Source organism: Caloenas nicobarica, chromosome 4 (assembly GCF_036013445.1).
Source record: "Caloenas nicobarica isolate bCalNic1 chromosome 4, bCalNic1.hap1, whole genome shotgun sequence".
In the NCBI taxonomy this organism is placed as follows: domain Eukaryota; kingdom Metazoa; phylum Chordata; class Aves; order Columbiformes; family Columbidae; genus Caloenas; species Caloenas nicobarica.
Genome location: NC_088248.1, coordinates 25,771,311 through 25,784,781, shown reverse-complemented (window position 1 = coordinate 25,784,781; position 13,471 = coordinate 25,771,311). Strand labels below are relative to the sequence as shown.

Sequence of the window (13,471 nt, the reverse complement as noted above, 5' to 3'; positions counted from 1 at the left end):
GGCTTGTATCAGCAACAGTGTGGTCAGCAGTGCTGGTGAGGCCACACCTCGAATCCTGTGTTCAGTTTTGGTACTGGAGTGCAGAGGAAGGCGACAAAGCTGGTGAAGGGTCTGGAGTACAAGTCTTAAGAGGAGCAGCTGAGGGACCTGCGGGAGGGGTTCAGCCTGGAGAAAAGTTGTGCCAGGGGAGATTTAGATTGGGTATTATGAAAAATTTCCTCATGGAAAGAGTTGTGAAGCAGTGGAACAGGCTGCCCAGGGAAGTGGTTGAGTCACCATCCCTGGAGGTGTTATAAGACTTGCAAATGTGGCACTTAGGGACATGGTTTAATGGTGGACTTGACTGTGTTAGGTTGTGGTTGGACTCTATGATCTCAAAGGTCCTCTCCAAACAAAATGCTGCTACAATTCTACAGACTTCAGAGGTCTACTTATCTGTGAGAAGTGAAATTGAGTTACAAAAGTATGGTGAACATTTTTGCTCAACTCTGTTCTAAAGGTTCCACTACATACTCATCCCACGAAGAAGAGGCCAGCTACAATTTGAGGTTTTGTTACTAGGTTGAATTTCAACCAAGTTTTTGTAAGGAAGTTTCAACAGGTAAGCCTAACTTGTCATTTCATTTCAGTTTTAGAAGCTCTCTAAGATAAACTGACATTTTGCTTAAAACAACGAAATATTTCCCTATTAAACACACACAGATCCAGCTACCAGGAAGACATGGTGCAGCCTGATACAGTGGAGCATCGACACAGCACTCCGACCACACAGCTGGAGAACGGGAGAACTTCACCATGAACGAACAAACACGCTGTGGCCCAGCCCTCTCCTCATGAGGGGTGCAGTACAAAACCTCACTGCAACCCCCTCAGTTCTGAAGCTGAGATTACACTAACCTACTCCTAGCACCTATATAAATGCTTCATAGGTTTAATGTCTACATGAGAGAAATAAAGCTTACAGGTGTTTTCAGACTATTATCCCCAAACATATACAACTGATACAAACGACTCCCTCTGCTGTCATTCTTCAGTTTCTCCAGGAAAAATTCCACCTACTTTACTAAGCCCAACATTGTGGTACTTCTTCTCCATTATTTTCTTCACTGGTTCCTCCTCCTTGAAAGTAATGAAGCAAAATCCACGCCTCTTGTTAGTTTTGTTGTCCATGGGAAGCTCTATCGATTCAACCTGGAAGAAAAAGTGGTTTTATCTTCTAACCTGCTATTCATGCCACTTTAAAATGTTTCTAACAGGCCATGTTTGCTAGCTGAAAATTATTTACACTTGAATATAGTAATGTGCCTCCTTCATAGGGCTTTATATCACTAGATGTAATAAACATCACTAGAAACCACCAGTATCAACATCACAAACATCACCTTCACTAGAAATGGTGTTCCTAATTGTGTAAAAGATTGTTTTCCTCTACCTCATAGTATCGTTTGCACATTCAGGAACTCATAATAAATAATATTTTACTTGTGCTGGATAGTCTCAGTTTGACTTCCAGTATTACCTCAGTTAAGACTAAAGTAACTAGGTGTTTCAAAGCAGACCTCAATCTTCAAGTTTTGTATGAAAAAGATGTAACTTTGTGCAAATGCACGTTCTGTTCAGCCACAATGCTGCTAAAACTCTATGTTAAACAGGACAATTTTTACACCTGACGACAAACACAGAATAAAGTTCTTCTTGCACATGGAACACACATTTTTAAATAAATATTAGTCAAAGTCTATAGCCCAGAGTGAACTGTCTGCAAGATATTAAGATAGCAGGTGACATACAAATTCTCTGACAGCAGAGTTGTCATGACCTGATGCTGGCAACATGTGAGAACTAACAGGGAAGCAGCAGCCAACTTCAGTTGCCTGTACCAAGCTCAGCTTTTTAGCACTGCAGTAGTATTTTGTTCCTCTGCACCACCAAAAACTGGGGATAGAGAGAGACAGAGACTCCACAGATGCACAGAGTTTAGGCAAACTGTCTGAATACATGCCATGGCAGGTCAGCGGGGCTGGCTGAAGAGCACCTCCCTGAGATGACCAAAACAACACACTCAAAAATGTTGCCTCCCACACCTGTCCCAGTCTATGTCAAACATCCCACGAATCGGTTCCTGAATCTCTGATTTACGTCAGCTTCTCCTTCCCCTGATTCAGTCAATGCAACTCAAAGCCTGTAATTAATAGCCTTATCGTTAAAATTCTGACTACTAAGAGATATGGAGCTATGCTGGCCATTAACCTTACAGTAGCTTCCACACAGGTTGTGTCTGGGGGCTGCTTTTTGTGAAGACAGAACAAGTTCTACAAGTATAAGCAGTTCATTTCACCACATACCTCACCAAATCCTCCAAAATATTCCCTTATTTTCTCCTCCGGTGTGTCTGGAGATAAGCCCCCAACAAAAATCTTTTTAACAGGTTCTTTTGTTTTCATGGCTTTAGCTCTTTTTGGATCAATGACCTTTCCATTCAGCTTGTGTTCTTTCTGGTCCATGACCTGTAGAAAATTAAAATACGATCTTACTCACAGTTCAAGGTAAATGTTTCACTGATGTTTTGACCAAGACACAGTTATTTTGTACTTAAGTTTTCCTTAATGCCATCACTTCTATTTCAGTACTTTAATTAAAGTGATAATTTTTTGCACACAACCAAACAGTTCCATGATTTTGATTGCTATCCACTGACACAGCCAGTTCTGACAAAGCCTTTCAAGAATCACCAAGAGCCACATATCACCCAAGGGAAATAAGAGCATAACATTTTTCAGCAAGTACTCTACAATCACATCCTCAAACCTTATGAAGTAAAGAATTTGTACTTTAGATACTACCAAAGGTCTAAGAAGGTGAAAACTTGTCAGTGTCCTGTGTCAACAGCATTTTAGACAGTTTAACAGCTAATTTTTGCTTGGATAAAACCCAAATCTATCAAATCCACTGGGTCTATTCCAGGAGTTCACGTTGCAGCTCTGGAGTGCAAATACTTCTAAGATCTCTGTAAATTACTGCTTTCACAGTAGTAGGCAGGAGACATTTATATACAGTATTTTTAAAGGACTCAAGTCCAGTGGCTTGCAGTACACTCCCCTGCAAGTACCAAAAGCCATACTTTGTGAATCACTGCTGGTCCTGGCCACTGCATCACACATAACATGGTTTAAAAAAAAAAAAAAAATCAATACGCATCTTAAATATATTGTATCCCAGAATCATCTTTAACAGATCATGAACAAACAACTATACATACACTCATCTGAGTGCGGTATCTTTGCTACCTGAAACTGAACACATTGATTGATTGATTAATTTAATACTACCTTATCCACACTCTCCGATTCTTTGAAGAGTACAAAGCCGAAGCCTCTCGATCGCCCAGTGATGGGATCTAACTTCAGAGTGCAGTCTACGACTTCACCAAATTTAGAGAAATAGTCCTTCAGATCTTTCTTCGTAGTGTCCCAGCTAAGGCCGCCAATAAACATTTTCCTGTTAAGACAAGATGGTAAATCTGTTAATGTGTCTTACTCGAAATCCTGGACTGTCAAGCTTTATGAGCTCAGTTACCTAATGAAAATAGCAGAATTTTATCAATGACACTATACACACACTTAGTAAGGCCTGCACTTCTTGAAAACTTGCGTAAACGATCCTGGCCAGATTAGATGGGCTTACACATAGGCAAAAGTTTTGCACCATCTTCTGCTGCAGTTGCTTGCTCTGTTATCCCAAGAAACTACAAGGAGTGACAAAAAGTTATTTTACTGCTTCCTTGTGTCCTCACCACTGTTGACCCACAGGCTTAATTCCATTTAGTTATCTGTGGAGCACCCAACACAGCCACTTGTGAAACACACACGCTGAACAGATTAATAAGGCAGAGCAGTTAAATGGAAGCATTATTAGTAAACTAAAACAAATTTTAAAAAGTTTAGTCAAGTCCCTTTCCCCAGAAAGCAGTAAAAAAGTAAATTACTGGATGTTCAAAACTTCTTTCCTCCCGAAACCACAACACTTGGCATAATCCCATAAAATGAGAAGAACATCTTCCCAATATACTACCTACAGGACCAGTGTTGCTGGGCAAATGGGTACAGCAGAGAACTCTGATCTTGACTTGTATTTAAAAAAAAAAACAACACTGGAAGCTTGGAATAAAATCATGACCATCCCATAACATTAGTAAACCACAAAAGAAAGAAAAATGGAGAACCACTGTGTCTCAGGAGGAAACACTTGATGTTTTGCATCAGCTAAATATCAAGCAAATATGTACATAAATGAAACATTCCTAGTTATTAGACGTGGAGCTTATGCATCCATTCAAAAGAGGATTTCTTTTGAGATGATCTTTTTTAATACTGATAAAGAATATTTCACAGCAGGCTCAAAACAGTAAGTATGGTCCATTATGATCTACAAAAATGCTTTCTACAAAGCTTTGTGCATTTTCAGCATACCAACTTATTCCACAATCATGTGCATAGTTATCAGAAAACCCGGAAAACCACAGTAGCATGTTTCCAACTCCTCCACTTTCTACATGTATACAAATATTTCTGCCGACTGTGTTTAGTTGTGTTGTACTTCCACAGGTCAAACTCTCCCAAATCAAAAGCTGCTCACGTGAACTAACTCTAGGGTCTGTTGAATAAGCTGTATTCTCACAGAATTAACAAGAGCATTCAGCTTCTGACAAACATATCCAACTTTCATACAGATGAGGGGCTTCAGCAGCTTCAGCTGTTTCTATAAGAAGTCTTGAAATCTATGAACAGGAGCGCCACCGATTCCCTATTCCGTTAGCTACTTTTCCTACTAGTTCTACATCTCTTCAACAAAGCACCAGAAGCCCTTTCTAGTGTGACATCTTTCTGTCTTCAGGACCAACATAGCAAGAATGGTCCACTGTGGTAAACCAGCAGGTTTGAGACCAGTATAGATAGCAATTCAAAGGATGCCTTGTGTCCTCCTGTTCATCCATCATTAATGGGTTTGGGGGGGCTTCCCCTCCCCTCCCAGCAGCAAAACAAATTACATACAGAGGATGTAGCATTGTAGTTCTGACACATGGGGGATAGTGATATTCCAGCAGTTACTACCCAACATACAAAACACCTGTTTTACAGTTATCAACAAACCATTAACACAAACATACAAATCCTGGTTTATATAATTATCAACAGTCAATCAACACTAACCTACAAAACCCTGCTTTATATCACTAAGCACGTGACAGACCAAGAACACGAGCTTAAAACCTGACAGTGCTCTGATTTTCTTCCCACCCTGCAACAATTGCATCTGTGACTACAGCAAAACACGATTGCTTCAACTTGCCACTACAGAAGCTGACGCACGTCTGCTTCTCTGCAAAACTGAGGTCACATCAGGGCTACAACACCAGCCTGAGCACAACAAACAGCGAAGATGAAACGTCACAGTGCTGCCAAAAGCCTTTAAAATACGGACGTTTCCCAAACCACAGTTTGGCTGGTGTACAGCAGATACAGTTTTCCAAAATAAGTTACCAGGAGCATACTGGGAAAGCCTTCAAGCTTATGAGTTAGATAAACAGAGCACAGACGCTGCCCTGACTGATGGCTTTGCCTTTCCTCCCACAGGCTGGTTAAGAAGTTGCCTGGCAGTTGCCAACATGTGGATTTCTCAAGCCCACAGTTCTCACCAAAGAGATCCAAGGGTACGAGAACCTGTGCACTGTTTTCTTCTTGAAGACATCGACCCTGACTCCTAATGCCAAGGGAACACCGACAAACCTGTACCCAGCAGCCAGCAAGGATGTGCTGTTCTCCCTCTACTACCAAGAGAGCTGTCAAAACACTTCATGTCCTGTACAGCGTTACCTGTAAGAACTGACAGGTCAAAAAAAAGTCTGTCATAAGCTGAGAGATTGAACTAAACTACAAGTCAACCTATGTTAAAACATAATCACTGCTCAATATCACTGCACCACACAGTGACAACTTTTTCTAGGCTGTATTGACTCAAAAGAAGACTGCCTTCCTCATGAAAACCCTTTAACAGGTGTGTATTCGAGGGCAAGAAGTAAAACAAAAATGCAAACTGCAAAGGTACATTAACAGCAGAGAAGAAGCAACAAAAACATTTGAAGTTTTCACTAACACTAGCAAAACACTCAAAAAAGGTTTCTGTTCTCTCTCCTTGCTCTTGGCAGCATCCAGGGTTATTACAGGAGGCAGACAGTCTGGTTTTACAGCAACTTTCTACGGGATGCAGCAGTCAGTGTTTATATTTTTTTAAAAATTTTCTGCCTTGATCAAAATCAGACCTGCAGCTTGAGTTTCTTATTGGCCTGACAGGAGACAGCATAGAGCAGCAGCCTGTCCTGGAACCAGATTTCTTAAACATTAATTTCACCTGCTATATGAAAGTGACACTCTGCCCCATGCCAAACATCAAGTAGAGACCCCTAGAAGATTAAAATCTGCCTCCATCTGAACTTAAAGCTGTCAACTAAAGCAATCTTCCTCAGAGCAAGCTTTGTAAAAGTAGTTTAGGGTGGGAAGAAGCCAAGGTACATCATGCCTCCCACTGACACACCGATTATTTTTGCAACATAGGGCAACACTAAGTGATTGTGTCCTGAGGATTTCGCTACACTGAGTTGCAGTCTCCTAAGACATGCACTGCACATCGACTCTTAAAAACGACAACTGAAGAAAAAAAGTTTGCGGTTTGGTACACGTAACACCAGATGCACACCCCAGGAGCAGTCACCCCCGGCTGCCGCGGGTTGACAGGAGTGTGACACTCCACCGCTCGAGAGCAGCTCCGTGACGGCGCCGCTCCCGCTCACTTCCACACCGACCCCGAGCACCGGCCCACCCGCGGCTCCCTGCGAACCGCACACCGACCCGCCCGCGCTTCCCAGCAGCGCGCCGGGCCCCCGGCTCCAGCTCGGCTCTGCAGCCCCGGGTGAGCCGCGCCGGGCCGGGCTGGGGCCGCGCCGGGCTCCGGTCCGGGGCCGCGCCGGGCTCCGGTCCCTGCGCTCCCCGTCCCGTCCCGCCCCCGCCCGGTACGTGACGTCGCCGCGGCGCAAAGTAAACAAACGGCCCGGGGACAGCGGGGCCGGGCCCGGGGACAGCGGGGCCGGGCCCGGGGACAGCGGGGCCGGGCCCGGGGACAGCGGGCTGCACCGCCCCGCGCTGACAAAAGCCGCGTCGCCCCCGCCGCTCACCCCTCATCCTCCTCGTTCTTGCTGGCGTCGATCTTGGCTCCCTCCGACTCGATCCCACCGCCGCCGCCGCCGCCGCCTCCCCCGTCGGCGCCCCCCGCCCCGGTCCCCGCCAGCCCCTCAGGCTGTTCTGCCGGCTCCGCCGAGCCGCCCCCGGCCCCAGCCACCGCCGAGTCCATGGTGAACTGCTGCTCCGACATGGCGGCGCCGCTGTGGCTGGCCCGCGCCGCCCGGCCGGCGACCGCCCGCCGCCTCCGGCCCCCGCCGCTGCTTCCCCGCCGAGGCCCCGACCCCTCTCGCGAGGCCCCGGCGACGGCACGAAAGCGCCGAACCCTCCTTTTTCCCACCCGGGTTTTTTTTTTAATGGCGCCGCCGCCGACCCAACCTAAAATGGCGGCCGGAAGGAGCGCGGCGGGCGCGGTCACGTGACAGCGCGTGCCCGGGAGACGGCGCGCGGGGACCCCCGCTGGAACGGGCGGTTGGTGGCCGTCGCCCGTGGGCGGCAGCCGCGGCGCGGGGGGCGCTCCCGGGGGGCGCTCCCGGGGGGCGCTCCCGGGGGGCGCTCCCGGGGGGCGCTCCCGGGGGGCGCTCCCGGGGGGCGCTCCCGGGGGGCGCTGCGGAGCGGGGCACGGGCGAGCAGCTCGTTCTCCGACCGGCAGCTGCCCGCCGCCGCTCCCCGGGCCTGCACCCAGCTCCTGGGCACCTCACAACCCGCGGGAACCCCATGGAGCGCCCAACGGTACCGAAAAGACGCCTTTACCACCACCCCCCCGCCCCCCCCCCCCCCCAAAAAAAGGGCAGGGAGGGGGGAAGTTACTTTTAAAACATAAGTTGCTACAGGTTGACGATGACTTTTAGACAAGTTTTCTTCTATATATTACCAAGCATACTAGCAAGGCCACGTTGTGGGGCTGAAGTAAAGCAATATGGGCACTGCGGGTAAAGACGGTTTCTACAGAAATTAGTTGCTGACCCTGCAGTTCTCAGCTGCCCCACTTGCACCGGGAATAGGCAAGAACAATTGTTCTCAGAAATTAAATTATAGCCTGAAGTGTTTTTAAAATTAAGTGCTTGAAAAAACCTTAAAAAGTTATACAGATCTCACCCTGCAATCTCTCAGCACAGCGCTACCCTCAGCATAAAAAAAGAACGTTACCATAGTTCTAGATTTCTCCCTTGAGATGCACGAAGTCATCAGTTTGGGGCACAGACCCTCTCCTTTTTTCTGCAGGGGGCAGGAGATAACCCTGCTGGCTTCCAGAGATGCTAACTCAAGGCACTGTGGTGTTTTCTTAAGACAGGTCAGGAAAGAAGTGGTTTGTACTGCTCTGTATCCATGATAACCCTGAGTCATTTATGATCTCCAACAAGGTACCTGCCCTTCTATGCAAGTAAAAATACAGTTACACCACTGTAAGCTGACAGCCAACGGCGAGGCTATGGATTCACTTAAGTAAGCATTTATTAGAGAATCCTTTAACATGAAATTATACAAATAAAAGTTTGTATAAACACAAGTCCACATTGTGTCATAACATGAATGGCAAAAAGAAAGTAAAAACCATAAAAGAAAACTATTTGGCTGCTATGTACAGTCAGACACAAGTTGTGTCATACGCTAAGAGTCTTTTAAAAAATAATCATTTCCTCTCACGAAGACCACCCTCCATTCACTCACGATGTGCTGCAAGATGGCTGTGCTGCAGTATCTCTACCTAAAAATCAAGACAAAATATATGTCAGATCTGTGCAAGTTACTACAAGAATCTTTAAAAGGTCCATTTTCATGAACTGCTTTAAGTCTTCTATATATTTCCTTTCTTCACTGTTAAAGATCATATGCATATTTTATTAAGGCAACACGAGGTTTTGTTACCCATAATTAATCTTCCCAAATATTGCCAATCAGTCCATTTAGGAAGCTGTTCCAGAACAACACACATCTGATTTGGACTATTAATCTGGCTCTGGATCAGTTTTCCCCACTGGAAACGCCACCAAAAAGGTTTCCCATTATTTGTTTATCCATCTAAATGACTGCTGTGCAAATGCAAGTTGGGTCAATTTAGTTCAAACAGTCCACGTGCAGATGATCTTTAATGTTTTTCCAGATTTAAAAGTTCGTTTTGGTTTGCAGATTTCACTATTAGCTATAAAAAGAAAAAAGCAAGCATTAAATCTTAAAGAATGGACACTTAAAATGAGGTTCCACAATTGAAATACAACACTAAACAGAAGACCAAATGATTAAGCTGTAAAGGCATTTATGTACTTTAACTCCTGTAAAAAACCATTTAAGTTAAGACACTTAATCTCCAAAAAGATTAAAAAAAAGAAGCCAAAGTCTGAAGTTTTCCACTTTAATCTTTACGCTGGTACATGAAGTTGGAAGAGACCATACCACAGGACAGCGTTTTCTGGTGTATGCCTTGCGCTCTGCCTGCAACGTGCGACCCCAGAGATAGACGTGGTCAGGGTGACACACGGCCTGCAATGAAGTTCCCGCTGGCGGGTACAAACAAGGTATAATGTCAGAGTTAGAAGACAACATTGTTTTCCTTAAGTTGTACCCATTTCAGTACTTTACCTGTTAATACTTCTAATAAGTTTAATTATTCCTCTAGACCACCTGGTACACAACGCAAAACAGAAAAACTCTTATGTTTTTCTGAAGTACTAAAGAAGATAAAGTCACATTTTTACAAAGTTAAAGATCTATAGACACTGTAGGCAAAGCTGTTTTTTAAAAAAAATATTTTTTAAAGTTAACAAAAGCTTAAAGGAAAAGTCACGCTACACAAGTTTTTAATCTTCATTTGTCTATTGATCTTTAAATTAGATTAGACATACAGTGGACCTTGCACTTGTATACACACCTGTTTCCTCAAGTACTAGGTACTGCTTTAGTAGGGCTGGTAGTTGTTTTGGTGATTGCCACCACCGCGGGATGCCTTGCCATATGTGCTTTGTTGACCTGTAGATAACACGGGGCGGGGGGGGAAACCCAGAAGCATTAAAATTAACATCCAACACACTGAAGGAGTTTGTTCTCAGACACTACACCAACAAGGGTACTCTTTAGAGCCATGTATTATGAGCAAGAGGTGCTACAGAGCAAGTTACCAAAAGAGGCCGCTGTTTAAGGATGTATGTTATTATCTGGAATGAGATCAAAACCACTCACCACTGTAATCTGTGTATCCCGGCCCATATCCATAATTGGGATAGTTGTACCCAGAGTAGTCATAGCCTCCATAGCCACTGTAGCTTTGATCGCTATAAGCGCTATTGTAGTTTCCATATCCTTGATCATAGTAGTTATTAAATCCTTGATTCCAGTTTTGTCCCTGACCTGAAACCAAGCATAGCATTTAAAAGTTAGAGAAATTACTATTATTTCTATTTCACTGCACTCTTATGCTACTTCATCTGCCTTACAATCTATGCCAAAAGCATTACCTGTCACAATCCTCTCACTTTCCCAAAAACCCGAGAAAACTATTTTTCTAAAAAGAACTGAGGCATCTCCTTTGGATAAGAGAGATGGGTCATGCAAACTTATCACCCACAATGATGTTAGAGAAAGACAGCAGGTAGTCCTGCTCATAGAACAGCCAGGAAAAACAAAACACCACAATGTTGAAGACACACACTGCAGCAGTTCCTCTTATTCTCCTAACACCTATTTTGGATCATTAATTGCCTGAAAACAAGTTACATCACAGGATCAGCTTTACTGCATTGTGTTGGTTGTGACCACTTGACTGTAAGACTGACTTGTGTCAACCCGTAACAGTTGCTTGCTCCTCATCTGTGGGCAAGGTGTAGCAAAGTGACTGTGAGGTGTAGTTGTGCTCTGCAGTACAGCTCCATTTCTCATCCGTGAGCCAACAGTGTATCCCCTCGTGTGAAATTATAACTGCACTAGTCTACTCATTTAGCTGTGCTGCCAACTGTGTTTACAAAAACATCCTACATCTGCCTTGCCAGTTCACCACCTGAATGCAAGCAGAGCAAGAGATTCTTAAGCTTCCACAAGCAACCACAAGCACCAAAACACTTTTACTAACTGCTTAGCTACTTTCTACATTCAACTTAAACATGAGAAGATCTGCATGCAGCCCAGAATCAGGAATAGCTAATCACCCTACTGTTTGGCACAGACACTTCAGTGTTTACATTAATTTCAACACCCAAAACACTCACCCCGTCCACGCCCCCTTCCACCTCCTCGTCCACCAGTTGTGTTGCTTTTTCCTCCTTTCTGCTGCTGCTGCTGTTGCCTGTAAACCTCTTTGGGCTGTGCTACTTTGATCTCACACTGTAAAGACAGAAATTCAGAATTTCGAGAGCATTTTGTGAGTTGCCTTCAGGGAAACCTACAGAGATGGTCTATTTCACATGCAGAGAACAAGAGCTTCCATACCTTGCCTGATCCAATTTGATGGTATCTGCTTTCTAGCAACTTCTTTACCGGCTCTTCGTCTGTGTATGTAATAAAACAGAAGCCCCTCCTTTCATTTGTCTTTGTGTCCATGGGAAGCTCAATGTTTTCAATCTGAAACCAAAAGTACCTATCAGTAATGCAGGAACTTCATAAGCAACTTTTTATGCTACAAGAGCCATTTGGCATTTACGTGTCTGCACCATCAACAGCTTTCAATGGACATCTCATCAGCTCTTATTAGAATTGTAATAAACCACTCCATTTAGAGATGTAGCATTACTTGATTACAGTCAAGGCTAATTGTTACAGACACAGAAGTCTGCATCAGGTGAACTAATCCCCTCAGGGGACACTACAACTATTGGAGCTTTTGACAGCTATAAACCGGCCCATTACAACACTATAGATTCATTAACATGCATATAATTTCAACAATCCCTAGTTTTATGTAAGTCTGAGCCAGCTCTCTCCTCCCAAATTCTTTTGTCTTAAGACAGCAGCAACACTGCACTTGAAAACTAGAGCTGTTCTTAGAAGGCAATATACTATACCTCGCCAAAAGCACCAAAGTACTCCTTAATCTGCTCCTCAGAAGTATCCGGGCTCAGCCCACCAACAAACACTTTCTTTGGCGGCTCCTTCCCCTTTAGAGCTTTTGCCCTTTTAGGATCTATTAACTTCCCATCCAGTTTGTGTTCCTTCAGCTCCAACACCTGAGAAGCACACAAGGGAACAAAGTCTCAGGTCACTGCAGTGACCCAGGCAGGCTTTATGCCACCGACCCACAAGAAAATCCACCCACCTTCTCCACACTCGCAGCATCCTTGAAGAGTACGAACCCAAACCCCCTTGACCGCCCAGTGACCGGGTCTGTTTTAATCGTACAATCCACAACCTCGCCAAACCGGGACAGATATTCTGTCAGGTCTTTCTTGCTGGTGTCCCAGCTGAGGCCTCCAATGAACATTTTCCTGAAATACGAAATACGAATACGTGTAAATACACGTCCGCACGCGCGGAGCGAGCCCGCTCGCGACTGCCGCAAGCCGAAAGCAACCAACGAAGCCACCGCCGCCCGGCCCGCCGGGCCCCACAGCCGCGCCCGAGGCCGCAGCGGCGCGCAGGCCCCGCGAGCGCCTCCCGCCCCAAGCCCCCAGCAGCGCGCCCCATAGGCTGCCGGCGACGCCACTCCCCCTGATTGGCAGACCCCGTCCCGCCCCACCCCACGGAAACTGGGTCAGTAGCCCGGGACACAAAGGCGGGCGCGCGGGCACCGCCGTGCGCGCCCCCGCCGGGTGCGGCCATTTGGCGTGGGCAGGAGGAGGCCCTGGCCCGTGAGGCTCCACCCTCCGGCGCCCAAGCTGCCCCGCACCCCGCGCGGCCCGGGCGGACGGATGAGGGAGACGGAGGCACGACCCCCCCCACCCCGGCTCTACCCGTCGTCCTGCTGGTTCTTGCTTGCGTTGATCTTGGAGCCCTCGGCAAACTCCTCCGTGCCGCCGCTTATCTCGGTCGCGTCCTCCATGGCGGGGCGAGGGCGTTGAGGCAGCTCAGGCGAGCGGCGCGCACAGCGGAGACCTACGCGGACGAGAAAATGGCGGCGGAAGAGATCCGGGCACCGCCTGCGCCGCCTTTATATACCCGCGCCGCCAGCCAATCAGCACCGCCCTCTCGCTCGGCGCCGCAGCGCCCCCGGCGGCTTCCGGCGGGGCTACAACACGCGCCCGCCGACGGGACCCGCGCGCCCGGGTCCCCAGCCGGGCCTGGTGGCGGCTCCGGCGCCGGTACCGCCGAACGCT

General features: G+C 46.5%; 2 protein-coding genes across 4 annotated transcripts in view; both read right to left on the bottom strand.

The window, feature by feature from the left end:
- The window catches only part of HNRNPD (heterogeneous nuclear ribonucleoprotein D), a 10,812-nt gene extending 3,183 nt beyond the window's left edge, over nucleotides 1–7,629 (bottom strand). For both annotated transcript variants that reach the window (XR_010606097.1, XM_065633400.1), the window contains exons 1-4: nucleotides 7,229–7,629; nucleotides 3,330–3,498; nucleotides 2,346–2,507; nucleotides 1,060–1,191 (exon numbers count right to left, since the gene is read on the bottom strand). Coding sequence is in view for 1 of the 2 variants with exons in the window: in XM_065633400.1 (XP_065489472.1) it covers nucleotides 1,060–1,191; nucleotides 2,346–2,507; nucleotides 3,330–3,498; nucleotides 7,229–7,425 (660 nt within the window). In the remaining variant the exon portion in view is untranslated. The remainder of the gene's footprint in view (nucleotides 1–1,059; nucleotides 1,192–2,345; nucleotides 2,508–3,329; nucleotides 3,499–7,228) is intronic.
- A 1,040-nt stretch (nucleotides 7,630–8,669) lies between these two features.
- On the bottom strand, nucleotides 8,670–13,301 carry HNRNPDL (heterogeneous nuclear ribonucleoprotein D like). Of its 2 annotated transcripts, XR_010606086.1 has the most exons (9): nucleotides 13,109–13,301; nucleotides 12,475–12,643; nucleotides 12,224–12,385; nucleotides 11,652–11,783; nucleotides 11,432–11,546; nucleotides 10,410–10,577; nucleotides 10,102–10,199; nucleotides 9,627–9,730; nucleotides 8,670–8,940 (listed from the first exon to the last, which is right to left on the bottom strand). XR_010606086.1 is itself a non-coding variant. In XM_065633126.1 (8 exons), exons 1-7 carry the CDS (start codon nucleotides 13,195–13,197, stop codon nucleotides 10,129–10,131), a joined length of 906 nt encoding a protein of 301 aa, XP_065489198.1. In that variant the 5' UTR covers nucleotides 13,198–13,300; the 3' UTR covers nucleotides 8,670–8,940; nucleotides 10,102–10,128. The 2 variants fall into 2 exon arrangements, 1 of the variants encoding a protein (XP_065489198.1); XM_065633126.1 differs by lacking the exon at nucleotides 9,627–9,730 and having other exon boundaries at nucleotides 13,109–13,300.
- Nucleotides 13,302–13,471: the final 170 nt, after the last annotated feature.

Bases quoted from the DNA above. Each gene is read 5' to 3' on its own strand.
- HNRNPDL (XM_065633126.1), bottom strand. From the start codon at position 13,197: ATGGAGGACGCGACCGAGATAAGCGGCGGCACGGAGGAGTTTGCCGAG. The intron at 12,386-12,474 runs GTGGGTGGATTT...TGTGCTTCTCAG, and splicing joins ATGCTGCGAGTGTGGAGAAG to GTGTTGGAGCTGAAGGAACA. The intron at 10,578-11,431 runs GTGAGTGTTTTG...GCTTGGTTTCAG, and splicing joins TGGAAGGGGGCGTGGACGGG to GTCAGGGACAAAACTGGAAT.